This window comes from Halichondria panicea, chromosome 14, assembly GCF_963675165.1.
Source record: "Halichondria panicea chromosome 14, odHalPani1.1, whole genome shotgun sequence".
In the NCBI taxonomy this organism is placed as follows: domain Eukaryota; kingdom Metazoa; phylum Porifera; class Demospongiae; order Suberitida; family Halichondriidae; genus Halichondria; species Halichondria panicea.
The window spans coordinates 6,168,319-6,191,153 of NC_087390.1; the positions used below are offsets into that span (position 1 = coordinate 6,168,319).

The following is a 22,835-nucleotide window of genomic DNA, read 5'->3' on the forward strand; positions in this document are numbered from 1 at the left end:
AAATAAAAATCCAAGAGAACGTGGCTAGAAGCCTATAGAAGCTGTTAGTGTATCCCTCGAGGCATAACAACAATCAACTAAAATTGTCGTACATAAATATTTGTAGTTTTTTGTAAAGGAATCATTCACTGCATTACCACAAAACCACCATACAATGTCATGCAATATGTTGCTATGCAAACAAATAGTATAAATACATGTACGTGCATGTAGTATAGTGATGAGCAATGATGGCTTCTAGAACTGGAACCGGGGAGGATTTGAAGAGAATGGTCTATCAACACCTTGTGCTGAGACTTGCATGCTGAACGAAAAATTGTTACGCTAAGAAACCTGCAGATGGTTGACTCGCTCACTGTGGTACATCGGTTTGACCAACGAGTCCGTTCACATTTCTCGTATAAGCAGCAGGCTTAAACTATCTTTTGTGATCTGTCAGTGTTTGAGGTCCTTTGCAGTACTTCGTACTAACAGTTTCTTCAGCCTTCACACTATATTCAGTGGACAGATTAATAGCTACGTGTATATCATATCTGCTGGTATATGCAAGCTAGTCCCAGCCCATTCTTCACTTCCGATCCTCACCATAATTTGTATGTGAGTTTCCATACCACCAAGAGTAGATCGTGAGAGCATTTACTATAATATTGATACCACCTTATAGCGGGCAATTTTTGAGGGCCTCGCAGATTAGCCATTAATTTTTGTAGCCCTCAAAAAGTACCCATTTAATATATAAGTGCTGGAAGCTTAGGACTACATGTTGTTTGCATAGCAACATTGTATTGTGGTTTTGTGGTAATGCAGTGCTGATTTAGTATTTTGCAAGGTCTATGCAAACAGCTGTAGAGCACAGCTGGGGGAGTTAGAGCACGGTTGGTGGTCAAAATAATTGATTTTTAAGCCATAGAATTTTATAATAGCTACAACTGCTCCATGGTTGCAATGGAGTACAGCTAAGTGATTCTATAAGCTTCTAGCAATGCTATATCTTGCTATATATATTAATTAGAGCATGGTTGGTGGTCAAAATAATTGATTTTTAAGCCATAGAATTTTATAATAGCTACAACTGCTCCATGGTTGCAATGGAGTACAGCTAAGTGATTCTATAAGCTTCTAGCAATGCTATATCTTGCTAACAAAGGCGTTTATTCTTGAGTAAAGGCTAGTTTTGCTTATACCATGTACCAGTATGTTGCAGTCTCTCCAGAATCAGGAATAGCAAAATCTTTTCATGCTATTCTACTTAGTAGTTATAGCTCTACAGTAGACTCTCACTATTCCGGCTCTCTGAAGTACGGCCACCTCGATATACCGGCCATTTGGCTTGGCACGGAATGCTAGCTATATGTTTACTGCACAAAACTCACCCTGAAGTACGGCCACCTCGCTATTCCCTTACCGGCCAGTGCTGGCTGTCCCAAACAAGGTTTTCAATGTAATTTTATACGTATATTACGGCCGGATATGACGTTTTGGGTGTGGTTTAGCAATTATACTTAAATAGAGAACGTTTTGGGTGTGGTTTAGCAAATAAAATTGGATTACACTTAAATAGAGAACAGAATGATTCATTATCCTCGAGACAAGAACTGCAAAAGTAGTCATTAGATTCGAGGTAAGGTTGTTTTTAAGCAGCGGCTATTTCCTGAGCTATATACAGCCAAAAAACTGAAAGATCGTAGTACCGTATGGCTGGTTATTTTCGTATGATGGAAATTCTCACATTTTTCATATTGTAGAGCATCATACGAAAATTAGAGCATCAAAATTGTTCCACCACAATTGGGCAGTGCAAACAAAAATTTCCGCCAACAAAAATTACCTGCTATACAGTAGCTATTTCAGTTGATTTTATTTAGAACCTTGTTGACGCAAGTCATCTGTATACACATGCACCTGCTCCACAGCAGTGGAAATTGCAGAACACCAGTACATGGTCATGCATGGACAGACGCATAATCTGATTAGTGTATACTACAGAATATTTTGTGGAGGAGGAAAAACTTTTGCATATGAGCCAAATCAGCAAATCTAACTATTGCGTTCTGGCAAGTAATAATTACGATTTTATTTTGCAGAGTGATCAACACTCGCAAAGTTTGCATGTTAGATGCAAACAGTACGTACTAGAATAAGGTACTAGACAAATACCCACCTTTACAGCTAATACTAGGCCTACACTGAGTGACAGTCTGTTGCAACTTACCTCTCTTGCAACAGCGGAGCATAAACTTCTAATCAGTCAGGGGTGGATCCAGGAAATTTACTGGTGAGGCCTATTGTTACTATTTCCAGGTGCCTCTGGATAACTGACCTGAAAAGAGTAATATATACCCGTTAGGCGTATGACTTTAGTTTGTTGCACAATGTTCGCGGAATGACTGCTTACCGGAGCCACGCCTTTAAATGGTTATAGCAGATAATCTAATTAAAGAACAATAATTTTTGTGAGACGTTGCCAATGGCTCTGCATGCATGGTACATGTAAACGAAATCCGCGAAAATTAAGCCCCTCGAAAATTTCGCGCTATACGATATGTGACAAAATGTGGATCCTAGCCTCGAGGCTACGGCCGGGCCTTTCATGCGGAATGAGGTCACGTGAAAAAAATACGGAAGTACTAATGTACGTGTGACGTACACGCAGACCAGTGCCGCACAAAAGGCACAAAAATATAAGCTATGGTGCTAGTGCAAATGATGCACATAGCCATTACATATATAATATATTATAGCTGTAGTATTGGTCAGCACAGGTTTGCCTCTGGATCTTCTCCACTCATGCATGCCGCGGCAGAACTGTATGGACACTGACAGGAATGGAATATATTCAGATTGTGAAAACAGCACCAGAAGACTAGTTAACATTTTTTACAAACATTAATAATTATTTTGATGCAGAATAAGATATTAATCTCCCCGACCGAACAACAGAATACGAATCTCACAGAGACTGAGTAAAACACACTAGCTAAAAATGAGGAGGTTTATTTGTCTCTAAGAGACCCTCGCTAGCTATAATTATGAGTCATAATTTATGACATCAAATGATTACATCATGAGTCTAAGGAATAGTCTTTTCTCTTGCGAAGTGCTTCTATTCTCCTTTTGAGTAAATCTATTTCAGTTTTCTGGTCTTCATTATCTGATTGTAGACTACGAATCTGCAGTGGAGGAAACAAAGAGAATATAATCACGATTAGAAAACAAATTTAAGGATTGTAGTACTAATTGACTACTAATGACTACATCTCACGTTACAATTGTTGAGTAGTTACAACTGGAATACCTCCACCACCCACCCACACATCCCTCCACCCACACACCACCTCACATATTCCTCCACCCACACTCACTTCTTTAGCTTGCTTCCTCTTCTCCTTCATGAGCTCGTCTTCTCTCTCCTCCAACTCCTTCACTTGACCCTTGTAGCGGGTCACCTGACTTGTAAGACGGGTTGCCTAGGGGATGGGAAGAGGGGAGCATCAAGGTACCAGTCAACACACACCGTATATGCTTAATCAGAGGCCGCAGCTAATAAAATAATGTTTTTTGCTGGCAAAGGAGGCTACAATTTGTGGGAGGCGTTTATTAGGCAGGCTACTAACACCACAGTAAATTCAACCATCTTTAGTTCACAAATACGGTAATCATAAATTGATTGTACAGTACATGCAGGTAGGGATGTTGGTGTTAGTGGGTGTGGTCTTGTATAGTGGGTGTGTTCTGGTATCTCTACGTTATACTCACTGTTCCCTCCAGTCGTGATTTCTCTGCGTCTGATATCTGTAGCTTGGTCTTGTACTCGCTCACCATTCTCGTGCTCACCTCTGCGTGGGCGTGTGTGAGGGTGTGGAGGGGGCAGTCAATTAAGTACTTCACAGACTGAAACATAGATTCTAGCACTGTTACAATACTGACTTATTAAGAGAGGCATTTCAAGGGCTGCACAATTCTCAAGACTCAAGTTATGTATCCAAACCATTATTTTCATCACCAAGGCAATAATTATACGTAAAGAAACTCACGGACTATGTCCTTTGGTGTTTGGTCGCCCAGCACTGACCCACTCTTCATGGAGGCAATCTCATCCTTCAGCTCTTGTATCTCTTTCTGTAACTCTTCTCTCTCCTCTGGGTCTAGCTCTGAGGCAAAGAAACAACCAAACAGTAACAAAACAAAAAACTGACAATTACATCTGCATGGACGTGGTCATAAAGTATGGTATAATTATTATCAAAATAACGCAAACTTTAATGAGCTGAATGCACTATTTGGCTTCGAAATAGGATCATTTTAACTTGAGATAAAAAAGAGGAGCCAAAGAAAAAGACGGGGAAACTATCAAAGAAAAGTACGAGGACATCCAAGAGCTCAATAAAACCAAACCTATCTGTACCCGTAATCCTGTTAAAGCTAACTAGACACAGTGTAGAGGGAGTGGTGAGGAAGTGTGATCATTACCTGGCCTTTTTCTCAGCTGCTCTTCTTCATCAGCTTCATCAGTTGGTATGTGGAGACCTGCCCTCTCTAGGAATTGGTCTCTGTGGTCTATCTGTCTCTTGAGGCTCTCAATATCTGAGGCTTGTGCTTCACCGTGGTGACGTTGGTGATGAACAGTCTGTGTGCGTGTATGTGGGCGTGTATGTGGGCGGGCATCATACGTGTGTTGGCACGAATATACATGTAGTAATAAGTACATTACGTCAACCATAACATGAACTTACAGATTGTTCTCTCTGAAGGTCTGCAGTGACTTCCATTAGATCCTGTCTCAAGTCCTCCAGTCTGTGGAGCAATGGAGGCAAACATGTGATATATTACTGGCAATATATCAGGTTTATATACAATGTATGTGTGCAGTTACCAAATTGGCTAAATTATAGCAAAGCTATGAAAGCCTTTGTTTTTGTTAAAATTGGTGGATTTCGACTAATCAGAACTTGCATCTAAGCACACCATTGGAAAGGTCATTCTGAATGCATCAATAAGATTTTTAAATGGACGATCTGAACGTAATCGACAGGATCCAGAGACACCTCTAACTCTAGACACAGCTAGAACTTGTACCTGTCTTTAAGCACCTCCACTTGATACACAAGAGCAGTCTTCTCATTGTAGAGCTGAGCATTGGCCAGCATGGAGTCTCTGTACTTACTGTCAGCATCGTGATACTTCTCCTGTGTGTGTGTGTGTGGGCGTGTGTGGGGGTGTATGTTGGGGGGGGTGTGGCTCACCTGCCACAGTCGAATAGCGTCCAGACCATTTGATAAACTAGGACTACCCGTGCTTCCCTCTCTGTCGGTGGATGCCTGGGGAGGATAGGGTAAAGATCATCAAATGGACAAACGCAAATATCAAACAGTGTATAACAAGGTGGTGGGTGATGATCTTTACCCGATGTGACTTTTTCCCTCCTAGGCCAGCACTTGAATCCTGAGAGGAACGAACAAGCACATTCAATAAATTACACACAAGACGTGATTGTGATTGTACCGGAAGGTTTTCCATATAAATAGAAACAGTAATATTGAAGTAGAGCTAGTAAGTTACGAACCTTGTACTTATTTCTGGTGTGGGTTTCATTCTCTTCATCTGAGAACTTGTCCTGATCTTCCTTCATCTTCTGCTCGTATATTGTCTTGGCCTCCGATTCACGCCGTCTCTCATCCTCAAACTGTTTGTTGGCCTGGTGTGTGTGTGGTGTGTGGGTGTGTGTGGTGTGTGGGTGTGTGTGTGTGGGTGTGTGTGTGTGTGAGTGTGGGTGTGTGTATAGACTTTTAACCGTACATACAGTTACAATGGCGATTAGGGACCTATTTTAAATGCTCATAGTTTTGATCCGCTAAAGCATAATGCATATTTAAAAAACAGTAAGCTTATAGATCTGTGACTATTTACACAGGCTAATCTTATTTTGTGTAGAACAATTCAGTACTAAAATAATCACTAAAAAAGACATGCTTGTAATAATAATTATTAGTAACACTTAAAATCCTACTTTTTTGTGCATATCGTTGAGAGCAGTTCCTTCATCCACACTTAGGTCTTTCTTTTTCTTTAGCGTACTACTTCGACTACGTGGCAACGTACTTTGACCTGATGATGAGACTGATCGTCGTGGCGATGTGACATTGGTGCTCGAAGTGCCACTAGTGGATATCGATCGTTGAGGGGAGGAGCTCATCTTGTGAGGGTGTGAGGGTGTGTGATATGTGGAGATGATTCAACTACAGGGAAAGAAATAGAAATGATGGTTTCGGGAGGTCACAACTTCACTAAAAAGCAATCAATATCACAACTAAGAGATGCATTCTGTAGCTCTAGACAAGGCCTATCACATGACATGCTCAGATCAAAGTTCTGGAGGAATAAATATGCTCTACAGTTGACGAAGTACAATGGACTATAATAATTATACACAGAGCCTTGTACATTATTCTTTCTACAAGGTATTATACATGATTGTATGCAAACACACACAAGTGGTGGTCCTGCCATACAAAGCACTAGAGGTCAACTTGGCACAAACAAACGGCCAGACAGACAATCACTGACACAAGGAATGTCTGGGACACAGAACACACAATACAGTGATGTGCCACTCAGAACTGGTGAAGTGATGGCCATTTTAATCACACAAATTTGCCTTTTTTTTTATAGGCCTAAGAGATGGTTATTTGTGTCTAGAGGTGGTTAGTACCAACCACCATCACCGACCAGTGTGGGCACATCCCTGACAATATTGCTCAGCACAGAACATACGTGTGAGCAATGGTTGGTTTGTTGGTATGTACTATGTAATGTTTAGGGCAAGATAAAGTTAATGTCCATGTGTCAGTAAAGTACACAGATTAAGTTACACACTACACACAAGGAAATGGCCTCACAATAACTGACAACACACCACAGAGGAAACTGGAGTGGAAGTAGAGTCCTGCTTTCTAGTGGCTAGACTACACTATAATTATTGGTTAAGGTCACACATAATTATGTACCAATATGGCAGACAATATGGCAGAGTACAGACTGGCTGCATATTCAAAGCATGTTGTCCATGGTATGAAGAAGCTATCCCCACAAAGATGTGAAACCTAGATGTATATATTCACACCACATAAGGCGGCACTCTTTTAATCATCAACGTATCTTGCAATTGATTACAACTAGGTGTGAAAGGCAATACACGTACAAAAGAATCAACACAACTCAATCATTGGAAACTTACACAGAAATCACCAACGATAAACTGAACAATTAATAGTAACACACACCTGGATACAGTCTAGTAGCTACCAACCCAACCAGCCTGATACTCTACCCACTAGCACTATGGAGAAGGTTATAACTTCTCTCACTAATACTGTTCATTTACAGAGCCTTAAAAACAGTCAACACACCTTTTCCACTCTCTAAAGTGCCTCGCACTGGTCGGCTTTGTGAAGGGCTCTCTTGTTTCGTAAGTAAAGAGTATTCACTGAAAATTCAGACTAGCATAAATTACGCCACCATTTTTACTAGTTCAGCGCGCACGAGATGTATAAACAATGTAAATCTCCACCTTTATAGCTCCTCCCCCACGTGGTCGGCTATAAATATCAAAAGAGAAGCACTTCACAGCAGCTCTTTAAGTTCACCCCTTCCACTGTATTCTACCAGCCAGCAAAAGAAAGGTAATATATACGGGTTCTATAGACTGAATTAACGTATCAAAATTTAACCCCTTGTGTCCTTATTTCAGATGACGACACTGCGGCAGTTCCGATGCGACGATCTGTTCAAGTTCAACAATGTGAACCTTGACCCCTTGACGGAGACGTACAACCTTGCCTTCTACCTAATGTACCTCTCAAGGTACGAAAAATCGCACATTTGTGTTGAGTTTGACCATATTATGTTGTCATAACTTTGACATACTTCACTAAAATTCATATACCATTGGATTCCTTGCCAGCTAAAAGTTAGCTTTTGCCTCTGCACACACTACACAGGTGGCCAGAGTACTTCCAAGTGGCTGAGTCACCCACTGGCAAGATAATGGGCTATGTTATGGGCAAGTCAGAGGCCCGAAATAACAAGTCCTCTGATTGGCACGGTCATGTGACTGCTATCTCCGTGGGCGAGGAGCATCGCCGCCTCGGAGTTGCCGGGAAGCTAATGCAATTTCTGGAGGATGTTTCAGAGCGTAAAAAGTGCTATTTCGTCGATCTGTTTGTCCGGGTTTCAAACGTGGTTGCCGTGGCAATGTACAAGAAGATGGGCTATGTGGTGTACCGAACCATGTCAGATTACTATACTGGAATGAGCAATGAAGATGCTTATGACATGAGAAGAGCTCTGAGTTGGGACGTCGATAAGATATCGGAAAGAGAGCCAACTCAAGAGGAGATAGCTGAGCTAGAGGACACTTGAGCACCCATTACTGAATCAAACAATTCATGCATTTATACTTATAGAGTTTTGTATACCGTACAATAATATTATATTGATGTCACTGTTATTTTGGATACTTTTGCTTCACTTGTAAGTCTTTGTACATTGTAATCTCTTGAATGCCATAACTGAATTTCGTGGATCCAACTTTAACGATTTTCCAATTTTCTGAAAGCTTAGAAAGAGGCCTTTCAAATATAAAGTATTTGCCACTGGCCGTATTATTTCCTTGTGTGTTATATTACCAGGAGTTCGTAGGATCTTTATGTACTCCTGGTATTACTATTATAAAAGTGGGTACTTCAGCGAATTTTAGCGAATTTGTACCCGCTAATAATAAAACCTAAAAAAATTCAATAATGTACTTTGGAAAGAAAATTAATGTTGTTTCCCAAAATAAAGAGGTGTGGTTTCCGGTCTACTGTATTGTACATGTACTTTTGAGAGTATGCTAGCGCTTTTTTCATCTGTATTTGTCTCCAAATTTTCCATTCAACCGTTATACATCTTTTGACAAATAATTATAATAATAATTATGCTAATGACAAACCTCCAAAATTTAGTGATTTTAGGTTGAGGCGGGTATTCGAGACTACCAAAATTACCCTGAGATTGTTGTCCCGCCCACTCCTGTGTACGTGAAATTGCGCATGTCCATTGAAGGCATTGCCCGCTATATACCTGTAAGATTAAGAGCTATCAACAACCCACCCGTTGTGTGGCCCAGATCCAGAAAAAGTGAGATGCAGGCAGCAGTGGAAGAAAGTGGCCGGTTAATAAATGACTCGACACTAGTCACCGGAGTCCTGGAACTGCCTAGGGCAATACGAAACAGTCTAAGGATTGCATATGGCCCTGTTGCAAAGAACATGCCCGGTACAGTTGAAGTAGCTTTGCAAGTTGTGATATTATTAAAGCAGAACACTGTGATTTAACAATAAGAGCATCCATAAAAGAAGCACAAATTAATAAAGTAGTACATAGTAGTATGTATGTATATACAGTGGCGTAGGAAGCACGGGTGCTCAGGGTGCTGGAGCACCCCCTTATCTCATGCTACCTTACCTACTTGCTCCATGAAGTTCAGAACAGCTAGCTAGCTAGTAGTCAAGCTAGTAGCTAATAGTTTAATACGGAGCTAGCTAGCTATACTAGCATAGTTACGTACACAGTACAAAGGTCAGCTAGATGAACCACATCGTAGATATCTCTTATAAAGAGCAAGCACATTGCACATCTTTATGAACCTGATGATGAACTAGCCTCGATCCCAGGCCGCACTTCCCACTAGGGCGGTGAAGGAGGCTAATGATGAACATGAACCTTATTGTATATTCATACCCACTCTATAGTATATTATAATAGCAGAACAATTTATCCAGGTAAACTCACGTAGAATTAATTATTTGGGCAAATTTTGGTACTGATAATTTTATACCAAATTTGCTCAGAATTTATCTCCGGGAATGTAGAATGCCAAAATTTTCCGGGGGCAAGCCCCCGGACCCCCACATTTTTCAGTGACCTCCAGCCACATCAGCACCCCCTTACAAAAACATCTTCCTACTCCTCTGATATATCGCACCATATGATCGCATATGGTGCGATATAGTACGATACCATATGGTCGCACTCTCACCAAGTGGATTACAATATTTTATACAGCGTACATAACAATCTTTCAAAGTTTGTACAATAAGGTCTAAATAGTTATGTTGTCCTCATCGTCTGCTTTACCTATCACTGGAACTCCGTCTAACTTCTTTATAGTTTGGGCACCCTCTTGAGAGCCTGCTCTTTGACATTATTGTTGACATGTATAGCACCTATATACAAGCCGTTTCAATATACTGAAAGCAGTTTACTCATCAGCTCAATCCCTGAGACTGAACCCAAACATCACATTAGCTTAGCAAGCACATGCAGTATTACCTTTCAGTTTCCAGCCAAAATTATGAAATGAGTGTACCGGCTCACTCAATCTGTTAGGTTGCTTATCTCCTCAATGCAGTTGGAGGACAGGGACAGTGTTCTACAGGGGAAGATAACAACAGTAACAACAAGTACATTACTATAAAACCATTTATCAGCCAATGGACATTTGAACAATGACTAACCCCTCAACTGTTTATTATTTTTTATATATCCTGTCCCATGTTTGCGTTGACAATAAAAGAAAGTTTCTTACTCGCAGTTTGCCAGTGTCAGTGACTGTGATGCTCTTCTCAATGGGAGGGAGTGCTAGTTGCATGTACAGGTGTATCTTTTTTGGATCTTCACCCAGTTTTTACAGCCTAGGGAGGGGGGGGGATTTAGGATAGTAAGGTGGGCTTACCACTAACACTTAGTGGGTGGCTCCTTACTATCCTGGTGTCCTTTATGCTTTTCTCTTTTGACGGAATGGTAGAGACAAACAATTAACACTAGCTTATGTTTTTAATTGCAGATGCACACAGTCAGACTGGCTTAATTAATTACAAATCTTATTGGGAGAAAGCCTCAATCTAAGCCATGTTGCAAGGGTCTAGACTAGAATAGATTCAAGCCTTTCCGTGGCATATTAGTTACATATAGATTGATGGAACTGTGACAGTATACTTATATATGTTCTAGACAATGAGCTCACAATAGCCTACACAATAGCCTTAAGGGACAACAACCTGCATGTGGGTTACTTAATTCCAACTTCCTCACAGATGTACAGTGTGATAATTACTCTGAAACATGATCTCATGTCCCTACAGCGTACAATATTGATGAGGTTTCCCAAAAGAATAAAGGGAGTGGTTTCCAGTCTAGAGTAGACAAGATACAGAAACAGGTTTACCACTACCCCCCACAACTAGAACACTAACGACCCCTTCCAATAGCTAGAGCACTAATGACCCCCTCCCATAGCTAGAGCACTAATGACCCCCTCCCATAGCTAGACACTAACGACGCCCACAACTAGAACACTAACGACCCCCACAGTTAGAGCACTAACGACCCCCACAACTAGAACACTAACGACCCCCCACAGTTAGAGCACTAACGACCCCCACAACTAGAACACTAACGACCCCCCACAGTTAGAGCACTAACGACCCCCACAACTAGAACACTAACGACCCCCCACAGTTAGAGCACTAACGACCCCCCACAGTAGAGCACTAATGACCCCCACAACTAGAACACTAATGACCCCCCACAGTTAGAGCACTAACGACCCCCCACAGTTAGAGCACTAACGACCCCCACAACTAGAACACTAACGACCCCCCACAGTTAGAGCACTAACGACCCCCCCACACAGGTTGCCAGTACGTGGAAGTGAGTTGGTGGGAGAGCACAGTTCACTTGAGTATTTACACGATGACGATGCTATTTATCAGGCTAAGATACATGTCGGTATTTTAATACCGATAGAATACATACGCAAGCGAGGTATACGGTAGTGTGCACGTGTGTGTGTGTGTGTGTTGTGTTCAAGGATCAATGAAGTGCAAGTAAGAGTTCTATAGGCTTCTAGCCACGTTTCTTGGATTTTGATACGTGGATTTGCAAAATAATACTTCGTTCTTGAGTTATGCCTACTTGGAATGCCATTGCAGCCTTTTCAGGAGTGCGTAGAAAACTTGTCCATGGAGTGTTGCTACTCTACTTAGTATAGTTAGCTCTGCACTAGAACGCTAGCTATTGGTAGCTGCATAAGAGAAGAGAGCTGCTAATTTTAGACTTTGAACTTTTGTCTGGCATCCTTTATAGCAACAATTATGGTCGACTTTTTGAGTTTCCCTGCAAAATTAATGCAAAAAATGTTCATCATGATATCATGTGTGTATTAACAATAGCTAGTAGCTTTATATTATGTAGCTATGACACATCCACCAAGGCATCAGCACCCGCGGTGCTTTCATTTTGGATACCGTATATCTTCTAATTTATCGGACACTTCTGGACACTCATTAGTTGTTCTAATACAACGGACAGGACACTCCGGTGCTTTAATATTACATTTGTTCTACGTAAATATCCGGACAATACCTTGAAAAGTTGAGTTACATTCACTTAGAGTGCTGCAGTTAGATAGCTTTGAGTAGCTAGTTTTAGATAGCTAGTGCAACTATTCAGTCGCACACTGTTCTATTAAACTTAGCTAGCTCGCATGCAGTTGCATGCTTGTTCTAAACTCCATAAAAATCTGTTGCATTACATTTCATTAGAGTGGCGCTGTGATTTCAATAATGCCTCTGCATGCACACACTACACAGGTGGCCAGAGTACTTCCAAGTGGCTGAGTCCCCCACTGGCAAGATAATGGGCTATGTTATGGGCAAGTCAGAGGCCCGAATTAATTGGCATGGTCATGTGACTGCTATCTCCATGGGCGAGGAGCATCGCCGACTCGGAGTTGCCGGGAAACTAATAAAATTTCTGGAGGATGTCTCAGAACGTAAAAAGTGCTATTTCGTCAATCTGTTTGTCCGAGTTTTAAACGTGGTTGCCGTGGCAATGTACAAGAAGATGGGCTATGTGGTGTACCGAACCATGTCAGACTACTATTAGTGATGTCACTTCCGGATTTTTTTTCAATATTTTTTCTCCTTATAATTGAAGCCAAAAGTGGCACAATTACTGATCACGTTGTCGCCAGTGCAGCAAACAGATTTTACTTTTCATACGGTTATATAGGTAAGAGAACATGCTAAGCTTGATTTTTTACTTAGTTTCTATCGAAAATGTACCACTATAGTCGCATTTTATAGGTCTCAAATCTTGCAACAAGTAGAAATCAATATTTAATATTGTTTAGCTGTGACTGGTAAAATTGAAGAAATTACAATTGTTTTAGCGTTGTTTTAAGTGTTGCTATGAGTATTACAAAAATCTATGCCACTTCAGCTGCTGCAGTGAGGGAATAATTGACTCAATGGCAGAGGGAAGTGACAGAGTGAGTTCTGTACAGCTATGTAAGAGTCTTCCCCCAGTACAGTACGGGCATAGATGGGGATTTACTAGTTGGGCGGAGCCCGACCGTCCCTGACGGGAGGTCGGGTTGCAAGCCTATCTGGGATTTGTTCTAGTGGCGCCCTATCAGATTGCAGCATTTTTCACGTGGCTTGGTTACACTTCCGCTTGCATCTAGTTGCAAAACCGCATGCAGTATATTGCTGTGCCATCCTGTGGTTTACACGTCATCAAGTCGGTTAACACCCACTTGAGAATAATATTCATAGCAGTACTATAATGCGCAGAACAAATTCCAGATAGGCTTGCAACCCGACCTCCCGTCAGGGACAGTCGGGCTCCGCCCAACTAGGGATTTACAACATACATAATTTAACTGTGCCACATTTGGGCGCAACCTCGATGTCAAATCCCCGTGTATAAGTGCAATGATCAGTAGTTAATGCGCATGCGCAATTATGTCAAATCAATTTCCCTGTCTCTGGGACAAAGTTCAAGATCACATCCCCACCTATGGCCTCACTTATACACATACTGGGGGATCGAGGTGGGGCTTACCATTGATAGGTGCAAAAGCGCAAACATTTTATGTACGGTAGGGAAGATCAATTCTGAGCAAGGAGTAATTTTTGAATGTATCTGACCGGATGTGAACATGTCCAGTCGATTGGAATCTGTGCCTGAGCCACGCCTACTATAATAATATTTTGGTGTCGTCTATTTATGCTTATACTGTAACAGTAGGTAACTGATCTTATCAGCTGGATCCTAACTAGAGCTTGTCGTACACTACATTTGATGATATTGTAATTATGTGCTTGTCAAACTCATTCCCCACCTCCCCCATACCAGGGTAAATTTGGCAAACGAGGCAAGTGAACTATTATTGGCGATTTTTAATTTGATGATCATGCTGCATGGCATTATTGATCTTGTACGACTGATTAGCGATTTTTAATTATGGCGACCCTCACCTTGATTCGATAAATCACCAAAATTTATTCGCTGCCAAATTTACCTAGTCACATGATTTATTCTCTTACCTTTGCATGGGCATGTTATCTGGTCGAATCCCCTGGTAGCCCCTATTGTACAACATAGGGGCTGTGTGCATGTATATGATGCGAAAAACCTTGTACTGCTTGTACTGCGGATGATTGTACCCCATGTGTGTATCACGTGATCTGCAAGTAACCTTTGTACCCAAATCTAACTCTCTACCGGTAGAGAAGCGTCTATTCCCCACCTATTTCCGGAGGTGGGGCATTAGTTAAAACAAGTACATTATTCTATGCTTATTATACTCTATGCAGAACACTAACACATCTCTTGGACCTGAGTGTCAAGCAAATGGAATCAGTGCGTCAATGCTCTTGTCATATGTGCCACGAATTGACGATAAGCAACAGTTACCACAAGTCCCAGTATCGATCAAACTAATTTTCGAATTGGAAATGTTCAAGGATCAAAACCCCGGGTGTACGTTTTGAACATTTTATGGGTGGATTCAAAGTTTGTTTGGAGAAACATGGCCTGAAGAAAACCCACCAAATTTACAAGCATTTACCAAAAGTGTTGAGCGTTTGAAAGCAAAATTGGCTAAACTCAAGAAGCAGCACTCGAGCTCTGACAAGGAAGTTGCTATATCTGGATTTCTCAGGGAAAACTATACTCTCCCCAAGTTTGGTGTCCAAAGGGGCCGAGTACTGCATTTTAGTCCAGTGAAACAGATCGTTGTAGAGGAAGGAAAGGAAGATAAGGCTGGTGCTAAGAAAAACATGAAAACTCGTGAATATCAACAAAAACTATATGCTATTACTCGAAATACTAATAAAAGAATAAGACGTCGCGATCAAATCATTGAAGATCAAAAATTCTGACGAAATTGTAACGTTTGAAAAGGGAAAATATACTGATGACGTTCGAGCATGTATATATGAATTGCTTTCGCTTAACGTTGGTGTCCGGAATATTACACCTGCAATTAATTGTGTTCTCAAAAATTTGGCAAAAAATAGGCTATCGGTCGCTTACCCAGCTATGGTCTTATGTGCCAAATGATTATCGAATCACTTACTATTGTCCAAGCGCAAATGGGTGAAACACTTTCTAAAACAGAGTCATTCAGTACTTTACAAACTGATGGTACTACAAAATTTGGAGAACATTATGGCACATATGACGTCCGAGTTAACGAATCAGAAACTGTATACACTCTTGGTATGCGACATGTTTTCTCTGGAACAGCGAAAAACACTTTAGAAACTTTTAAAGAGATTTTAGAAGATATTGATAGTGTACAGCTTGCCCTTGGAAAAGAGTGTGCATCATCAAAGATTGCTAAGATTAAGAATACAATGTCTGATAGACACTCTGCTGAAAAACTTTTTAATGAACTACTGGAAAACTACAGGGCAGATATTTTGCCTTCTGTGGCAGAGAATTGGATTGATTTGACAGCAATTGAAAAAGATCAACTAACGTGTATGAACAATTTTTTCTGTGGTCTGCACTATGTGGTAGGTTTAGCTGAAGGTACCGAAGAAGTTCTGAAGCAATGGGAGAGTCAATCCTTATCAACAGAAATATCAGGTCCATCAGGTACACAGAGGCTTGTTTGCACCGCATGCAAAGCATTCCATCACAGAGGGTCTCAACAATGCGGAAGCTCTGTATAATTTCGTACCTATTTACGAAAGCTAGGAATCACTATAATACCTTTGGCCCACTTCGTTGGAAATCGCTTCAACATTCTGTTTTACGACGCAGCTGGAGTAATTTTCTTACGAAAGCACATGGATGACTTCATTGAGAGTGCTCATGGAAAGGAAGCTAACCGACTGTTACGAGCTGTGTTATCTGACCTTAGGAATCCAATATATATCAGTGGTTGTAGAGCGCTCGGATTAATTGATAAGATCGTCACCGGTCCACTTTGGAGAAAGCTACAAGAATCTTCAATATCAGTGCTAAAAATGGGTGCTGTTTATTGTGAGCTGAAGGAAAGATTTGAATTGTGGAGTAATGATGCACATGATGTAGTCGATGGAAGTGCTCGCCTTGCAAATGCGTGTAAGGTGCATATAGATGAAGTATGGGATACTCTGACTCAGTCACATGGAACAGAATCTGATGCCAAGACACAAGAAGTCCTGCAATTACTTTTTGCCGCTTTTTCGATAACGACAGGAAGGATGCTTATTGACCATCTCCCTGGAGGAAAGTACCACAGTGACAATGTTACTGGTACAGGGTTAGTGGAAGAAACCGCCACTGTTCCTACAACGAATGTTGATCCAGAAAGAGATTTCGCTGTGTTGGACAGAATGTTATGGGAAAAGCCGAATGCTTCTACTGTGGCCCTGGAATCCTTCATTTTGTATTAGCATAATAGGACAACACATTGGTTGGAGCAGCAATCAAGTCACGACAAAGAAAAACTCTTTCAAATGGCACGTACTCTTGCTCCATCAATTAGAGAAAAATTCAAATTAAGAACCCTCGAAATTCTAAAACAACGTGAAGAATCACTAGCAAAGAAGCAACAAGCAATTGCAGCTAAACAGGCCCGCATTATAAGAGAGAAAGAAAAGCTTACAAAAGATGTTGAGCAAGTGGGGCTGTGGTTAAATAGAGGAGATATAGGACGAGGCCTTAAAACTGTGAAGAATAAAACTGAAAATAACACGGTTGCTAAAGCTACAGATAAACTTTCGTCATAAAGTCCTTGGCCAGACACATTCTGATATATCTGTCTTCAGATTTTCACAAAGTGGAAGGCAATTCACTAACGATGAACTAAAAGATAATTTACACCAACTACTTCCTACAGAGAATGATGATAGTTCTCCAACCAAAGCATCGTTAGATGACATAGTTAAACAACCACAGTTACTCATTGGACTAAGAATTAAACATCGATTCGAGGAAGATGGACAAATGATATGGTTTTTGGGCACCGTTAAACACTTTTGCGCTCAGAGTAAAATGTTTACTGTTTTGTACGATGATGAACTAGAGACTTGTAACTTTTCACTTCTTGACGATATTATAAGTGGAGATCTATTGATTCTTTGATATTATTTTCGTAATTATGACAATATTAAAATGTACAATTTATGATTGAGGTCCTCTGAGAGTCTGGTGTTATGGCTGTATATACTGAGCTTTGATGCTTGCATGATCTGATACATGCTTAATTTGTTTACCAGTTCTTACGAGAGATGGGTAAAACCACATAAATACTTCTGGACATTCCCCCTTGACTGTATTCATAATTATACTGATGTATGATGTAAACACATTTTTGATAATTCCAAAATTTCTAGTCACATTGTATACACACTACACAGGTACTAAAGTTTAATGGTGGTTTTGTAGGTTCCATACTAATAGTGGATTTTTTTTTTTTAATAGTGGATTTAATTTTTGGACAAATTAATTTTTGTGCCATATGTCACGTGCCCGTGTACAATAAATTTGGAGAATTCATTGCAGAGAAAATAGACAGTATAGCTCGCTTGTCCAGAGAATGTGCTTATATAATATTATATATATATCATTATGTAGCTAAGGAACAGATCTATCTTATTTTAGTACTCAAAAGCAGTAAAATTTATGTTTTCAAAATCTTCTGACATCACTACTACTATACTGGAATGAGCAATGAAGATGCTTATGACATGAGGAGAGCTCTGAGTTGGGACGTCGATAAGATATTAGAAAGGGAACCGACTCAAGAGGAGATAGCTGAGCTAGAGGACACTTGAGAAGCCATTACTGAATCAAACAATTTATGCATTTGTACTATTTATCGAGTTTTAGTGCCATTATTATTTTACGTGGATCCAAATTTCAACGATTTTCTGAATTCTGATTTTCAAAGATAGTGCTATACCTTCCAAATATTATCACAGAACTTCCAATAGTGAAATTTGTTGCAAAATGGGGGTGGGGCTGCTTGACCTGTAAAAAAGGGGTGGAGCTGCTTGAAGCAAACACACACTTCACTGCATTGGAGCTAGCCGTTTAAAGTATACACAACCTCCACGTACTGTATTCTACCAGCCAGCAAAAGAAAGGTATATAAAAGCACAAGCTGTATTGTTTATTGTTTATTGTACTGTGAAACTGCTCAGTATTGATCTAGCCAGCATGCATGTTTGGATTGATGTGCTTTAGGACTACTCTGGAGTCTCTATACAGTATATAGATAGATTCTAACTATCTAGATCTAACTAGCTATTCAGTGATAGTACTATGTACTTATTGTAGCAGAGGTCAGCTAGTAGATCTATACGTTAATTAACATGAATTTAATCGACCAACATGCAGCCACCTATATTATACTGATGACCTCGTTGCCACCACACACTACCCAGAGGACCTCGGATTCCGCATATAGTTCGCCAAAATATGCTGTTTGGCCATCGGTGGAAAGGCCCTCTACTGGTATTATTGCATCATTTTTATTGACATTGCATAATTCATGCCAATTAGTAGTAATACGCCTCGTGCTATTAAGGCTTGCCAGTGCTTGTTATGAGTGCTACTAATCCCTTATTGCACGAGTAACCATACTATATTGATTTCTAATCGTGTATGATGAAGTGACAGATATTGCACGCCGTCAATGACAACGTGCAATTACTGGACCGGATGTGATGACCCATTATCAGTATTCTGCATGTTCTAATTTTATTCACAGATGCAGACCTCCCAGGTGTTGAGGTATTAGCTCGCACTATCATCACTGTCACCAACTCACCCCAAACCTTTGACTGGGATTATGGGTTCAAGCTCATCATACCTCAGGGCTCCCTGCCAGCTGGTGTTGACAAGTGTCAACTAGTCATCGTGGCCAGTGTAGCTGGACAGTACCAGTTTCCTGACAATCTCCAGTTGGTCAGCGGTGTCTTCTGGATACGTCCTCTTCCCTTGTGTCAATTCCAACAGCAACTGACAGTCGAGATACAGCACTGTGTCAAGATAACCAGCTCCACCAAGCTCTCATTTGTGAGAGCACATTGCTCCCAGGAGAGTCTGCCCTACACATTCAATCACCTCAAAAGTCGTGGTTCATTCACTGAGCACAGCTCGTACGGTTCACTGGAGCTGAACCACTTCAGTGGACTAGCTGTGGCAGGAGAGAATGTGGATGATAAATGGTACATTGCCAGCCTTTATTATCAGCGAAGCGATCCTCGGACATTGGACATCCATTTCGTCATCACATGGGATACTTGCACCCACATCCATGTAGGTCCAATGTTAACATACTGTAATTAAGACCTCTAATTAGATATGCGAAACCCTCGAGCTTAGGTAATTTTCTGACCTCTAAAAGTAGCGACAGCTGCGTTGACTTAATGTCGCGTCTTAAATGGAGGTAAATGTAACCACATCCTAGCCTCGATTCTATAGCCCACTGGAAAATACACATTTTTAAGCGACTAGAAATTGAGGCAAGTAGACCCTTATAAATACAACCCTCTAAATATGCGACACCAGGTCTTCAACATTGTTTTCAATCTCCAAAAGAAACGACCTCTGGCTTCGTAATTATTTTTTAAAAAGTGTTGCCTTAATTAGGGTATTACATGTATAGTGCTAAATTTTCGAGGGGGCTTAATTTTCACTATTGTGGTGGGTTAGCAATCCTCCATCCTCCACGAAAATTAGGTCCACGAAATACTTATTAGCTAACGGAAGACACAACGTCATATGATAAAATAGCGCGAAATTTATTCAAAGAAATGCATTTAAATAACTTGACAAATTCTCGCTATACGGTATCAAGAGTTTGTTAGTTTATTAGGAATGACGACGGTATCTACTGTAGAGCTATATATATATAAAGCCTATTTATCTATTATTTCAGGCAACTAAGAAGCACTTTAAAGAGATTGGAGCAAAAGAAAGGTCACACTTGGAGGTAGAATTCATGAAAAACAAAATAACTCTGGACATTCCAATGAACGGTGGTGTAACCATTGGAGCGTGGGATCTTATACCAACCGTCACTCCATGCGTAAGTTGATCTGTGCATGTCATTGAATGGTGAACACTGTATCACAATAATTATATACATGTCATGCAAGAGTACACATATACATATACCGGGAAATGTTCGTACACGCACAATTATAATCAGGTATATTGACCATCCTGGGTCACTGTATTGATTTCCCAGGCATGTACAACAGTATAGACAATCCTTTACTACACAATGAGCAATAATTTAGTATGATCACATGCAGATAAGTCGGAGTACGGTGGATGCATTCCAACCTGGTAGAAAGATTAGATCTCGACGATTGAAAGCTACCTTAACACGAGACCTTGGAGTGGAGGTCCCTGCTTGCTCCTACTTGGTCACCCTGGATGGTGCTAATGAACCAAACCAGATGCAGATTGAAATCGATAGATACCTTCCTCGTAAATCAAAGCAATCTACTTCTGATGTCTCAATACCAATGAACCAAGTTCCACCAAGTTGGACTTTAGTAGCACCCTCGGTCCCAATTTGTAAGTTATCTTAATATAATTCAACTGGTAACTTTATTCTAATCAGTACCTCGGGCCCCAATGCTCCATTCGTCGACCCAGTGGAGGCAGCCTCTATACCCTACACCAAAATTCTCTTACGGTTAGTTGTTTGCAATTATAAGCGAAACTTATAATTATTTCCCTTACAGGGTACCCGTCGACCAATCCTCCATATGCACCAGCTCCTTATCAGCAGTTCCAAGGTATTGCACCTATACTTGTTGTCTTCCATTTTGTGCATTACAGATTTTGGTGATCTGAGTGACTCACCAAGATCAGTTGTCTTTTCGTCAAAAAATACATCCTTATATGCATGCACGTTGAGCAAAAATCTTAGCTGAAAAGTTCACTGTATATTCTCGTTAGAGGTGATCATGATCAATGTGTTTCACTGAAATCTTGGAAGTATTTTGTCAGGTGACCCATCATAATTATTATAAGCATGCATCCACTTTACATACCGTGTACTTGTCATTATCATTTATTCTGTACAGAGTTTCCCCCGTCCCTCCTGTCAGTGGAGCAGTCCCACACTTCTCTCACTCGCTCCTCTGCTATGCCCCCTCCACCCCCTCACTGGAATACTTGGCTACAACAATGGAGTCACACAGGTACGTACAGTATTGATGTTGTGATCATGTACGTATACAACATGGTGAAAGAGTTGAAGGTATATAAAGCATTTTGTGTGAAGTAACATAATTTATTGTCATGCACACCACTGCTTCCACAACCTTCATGCACATCACATGACACCTATATAGGTGCCTCAGCTAGTGGAGGGTGGAGTGATGCACTGAACATAGCTGGGCCAAGCTCTGGTAAGATAAAGGATTATTGATTGAGGCTTGTGATTTCATTTCCATTCAGGCTCACTACGATCCATGGGCATCACTCTAGACCAACTAGTGAGCCGTGTTGGCATTGACAAGGACCTGCTCGATAAAGAATGCTCCGATGGCCACCTCAAAAGAATATCGTTTCGCCTTCCCGACTGGCTGACGTATGCCAATGCCCTGGGGTTCACTGAGCCAGAGACACGAGACATAACAGATAACCCTCAACTGTCAAACAGCACTCATGCAATGAAGGCTCTTAGAGTACTGGAGAAGTGGCATCGGCGACACGCCTTCAATGCAACCTATCATTATCTCATTAATGTGTGTCTGGAGTTGGGTCATGTTACCATTGCTACGGAGATTTGCAAAATGGTCAAAGGTTAGTCTTATTACATAAAAATAGTTACTTCCAATAGAACGCATTCCACATGCAGAGGGACCACCCCCCCCCCACCATCAGTGGCGGATCCAGGGGAGATCCAAAGGAGAAAAGGAACCCCACTTTAACTCAAAGTGTTAGAATTGATTTTTAGCAATCTATACAGTCATTTTACAGTCATGTTTCACCTATTCTACTTATGTAGTAATCTCAACAATATTAATACCTGCATGCATGTAGTTCACTCTAGAACAAATAGCTAAAAAAGTGAGTGGCAGCTTCTACCAGACAGTCACAGTGACACTGTGAGATTATACATGGAGAAGCCGTAACTTATGTTGCAAACGTCTGATTAAAAAAAAGTGTGCTTAGATCATTAATCTATTTCGGGCCCAAATTGCGGAAAAAAGCATGGGTTTTCAGAGGCCATAACTTGTGTTGCGAATGTCCGATTTTTTAAGATTTAGCTGATATAGTTTGGCATGCACGTTTGCATTGAGCTGAGTTATTTAGTTAAATTCTTGGCAAGCCCTATAGACTTTATAGTACCATAATAATTATATCGAACCATGTCAGACTACTATACTGGAATGAGCAATGAAGATGCTTATGACATGAGGAGAGCTCTGAGTTGGGACGTCGATAAGATATCGGAAAGGGAACCAACTCAAGAGGAGATA

The 22,835-nt window shown here is 40.8% G+C and overlaps 5 protein-coding genes across 7 annotated transcripts in view; 3 read left to right on the forward strand and 2 right to left on the reverse strand.

Moving 5' to 3' along the window:
- LOC135348162 (adhesion G protein-coupled receptor E3-like) overlaps nt 1–2,393 on the reverse strand; it is a 10,944-nt gene extending 8,551 nt beyond the window's left edge. For all 3 annotated transcript variants that reach the window (XM_064546343.1, XM_064546342.1, XM_064546341.1), the window contains exon 1: nt 2,213–2,393. In XM_064546343.1, coding sequence (XP_064402413.1) covers nt 2,213–2,234 — 22 coding nt within the window. In that variant the 5' untranslated portion in view covers nt 2,235–2,393. The remainder of the gene's footprint in view (nt 1–2,212) is intronic.
- Nucleotides 2,394–2,884: 491 nt separating this feature from the next.
- LOC135348190 (leucine-rich repeat flightless-interacting protein 2-like) lies at nt 2,885–7,564 on the reverse strand. Its single transcript, XM_064546383.1, has 12 exons — nt 7,407–7,564; nt 6,008–6,236; nt 5,564–5,695; nt 5,404–5,442; nt 5,244–5,318; nt 5,077–5,186; nt 4,734–4,794; nt 4,471–4,627; nt 4,035–4,151; nt 3,757–3,836; nt 3,363–3,467; nt 2,885–3,170 (listed from the first exon to the last, which is right to left on the reverse strand). Exons 2-12 carry the CDS (start codon nt 6,191–6,193, stop codon nt 3,063–3,065), a joined length of 1,170 nt encoding a protein of 389 aa, XP_064402453.1. The 5' UTR covers nt 6,194–6,236; nt 7,407–7,564; the 3' UTR covers nt 2,885–3,062.
- On the forward strand, nt 7,537–8,592 carry LOC135348211 (N-alpha-acetyltransferase 20-like). Its single transcript, XM_064546427.1, has 3 exons — nt 7,537–7,679; nt 7,748–7,860; nt 7,998–8,592. The coding sequence occupies exons 2-3, from the start codon at nt 7,748–7,750 to the stop codon at nt 8,416–8,418; spliced, it is 534 nt and encodes a 177-aa protein (XP_064402497.1). The 5' UTR covers nt 7,537–7,679; the 3' UTR covers nt 8,419–8,592.
- Nucleotides 8,593–16,057: 7,465 nt separating this feature from the next.
- Nucleotides 16,058–17,469, forward strand: LOC135348209 (uncharacterized). The gene has a single exon (XM_064546424.1). It carries the CDS (start codon nt 16,185–16,187, stop codon nt 16,773–16,775), a length of 591 nt encoding a protein of 196 aa, XP_064402494.1. The 5' UTR covers nt 16,058–16,184; the 3' UTR covers nt 16,776–17,469.
- Nucleotides 17,470–18,371: 902 nt separating this feature from the next.
- On the forward strand, nt 18,372–22,351 carry LOC135348177 (uncharacterized). The gene is made up of 11 exons (XM_064546366.1): nt 18,372–18,470; nt 18,724–18,840; nt 19,097–19,647; nt 20,270–20,419; nt 20,649–20,916; nt 20,963–21,037; nt 21,087–21,140; nt 21,432–21,548; nt 21,702–21,758; nt 21,808–22,155; nt 22,211–22,351. Exons 2-11 carry the CDS (start codon nt 18,741–18,743, stop codon nt 22,294–22,296), a joined length of 1,806 nt encoding a protein of 601 aa, XP_064402436.1. The 5' UTR covers nt 18,372–18,470; nt 18,724–18,740; the 3' UTR covers nt 22,297–22,351.
- The last annotated feature ends 484 nt before the right edge of the window (nt 22,352–22,835 follow it).

Bases quoted from the DNA above. Each gene is read 5' to 3' on its own strand.
- LOC135348190 (XM_064546383.1), bottom strand. From the start codon at position 6,193: ATGAGCTCCTCCCCTCAACGATCGATATCCACTAGTGGCACTTCGAGC. The intron at 5,319-5,403 runs GTAAAGATCATC...TATCCTCCCCAG, and splicing joins GAGGGAAAAAGTCACATCGG to GCATCCACCGACAGAGAGGG. The intron at 5,187-5,243 runs GTGAGCCACACC...ACACACACACAG, and splicing joins ACGCTATTCGACTGTGGCAG to GAGAAGTATCACGATGCTGA.
- LOC135348211 (XM_064546427.1), top strand. From the start codon at position 7,748: ATGACGACACTGCGGCAGTTCCGATGCGACGATCTGTTCAAGTTCAAC. The intron at 7,861-7,997 runs GTACGAAAAATC...CACACTACACAG, and splicing joins TACCTAATGTACCTCTCAAG to GTGGCCAGAGTACTTCCAAG.
- LOC135348209 (XM_064546424.1), top strand. From the start codon at position 16,185: ATGGATGACTTCATTGAGAGTGCTCATGGAAAGGAAGCTAACCGACTG.
- LOC135348177 (XM_064546366.1), top strand. From the start codon at position 18,741: ATGACCTCGTTGCCACCACACACTACCCAGAGGACCTCGGATTCCGCA. The intron at 19,648-20,269 runs GTAGGTCCAATG...CTATTATTTCAG, and splicing joins ATACTTGCACCCACATCCAT to GCAACTAAGAAGCACTTTAA. The intron at 22,156-22,210 runs GTTAGTCTTATT...TTCCACATGCAG, and splicing joins GATTTGCAAAATGGTCAAAG to AGGGACCACCCCCCCCCCAC.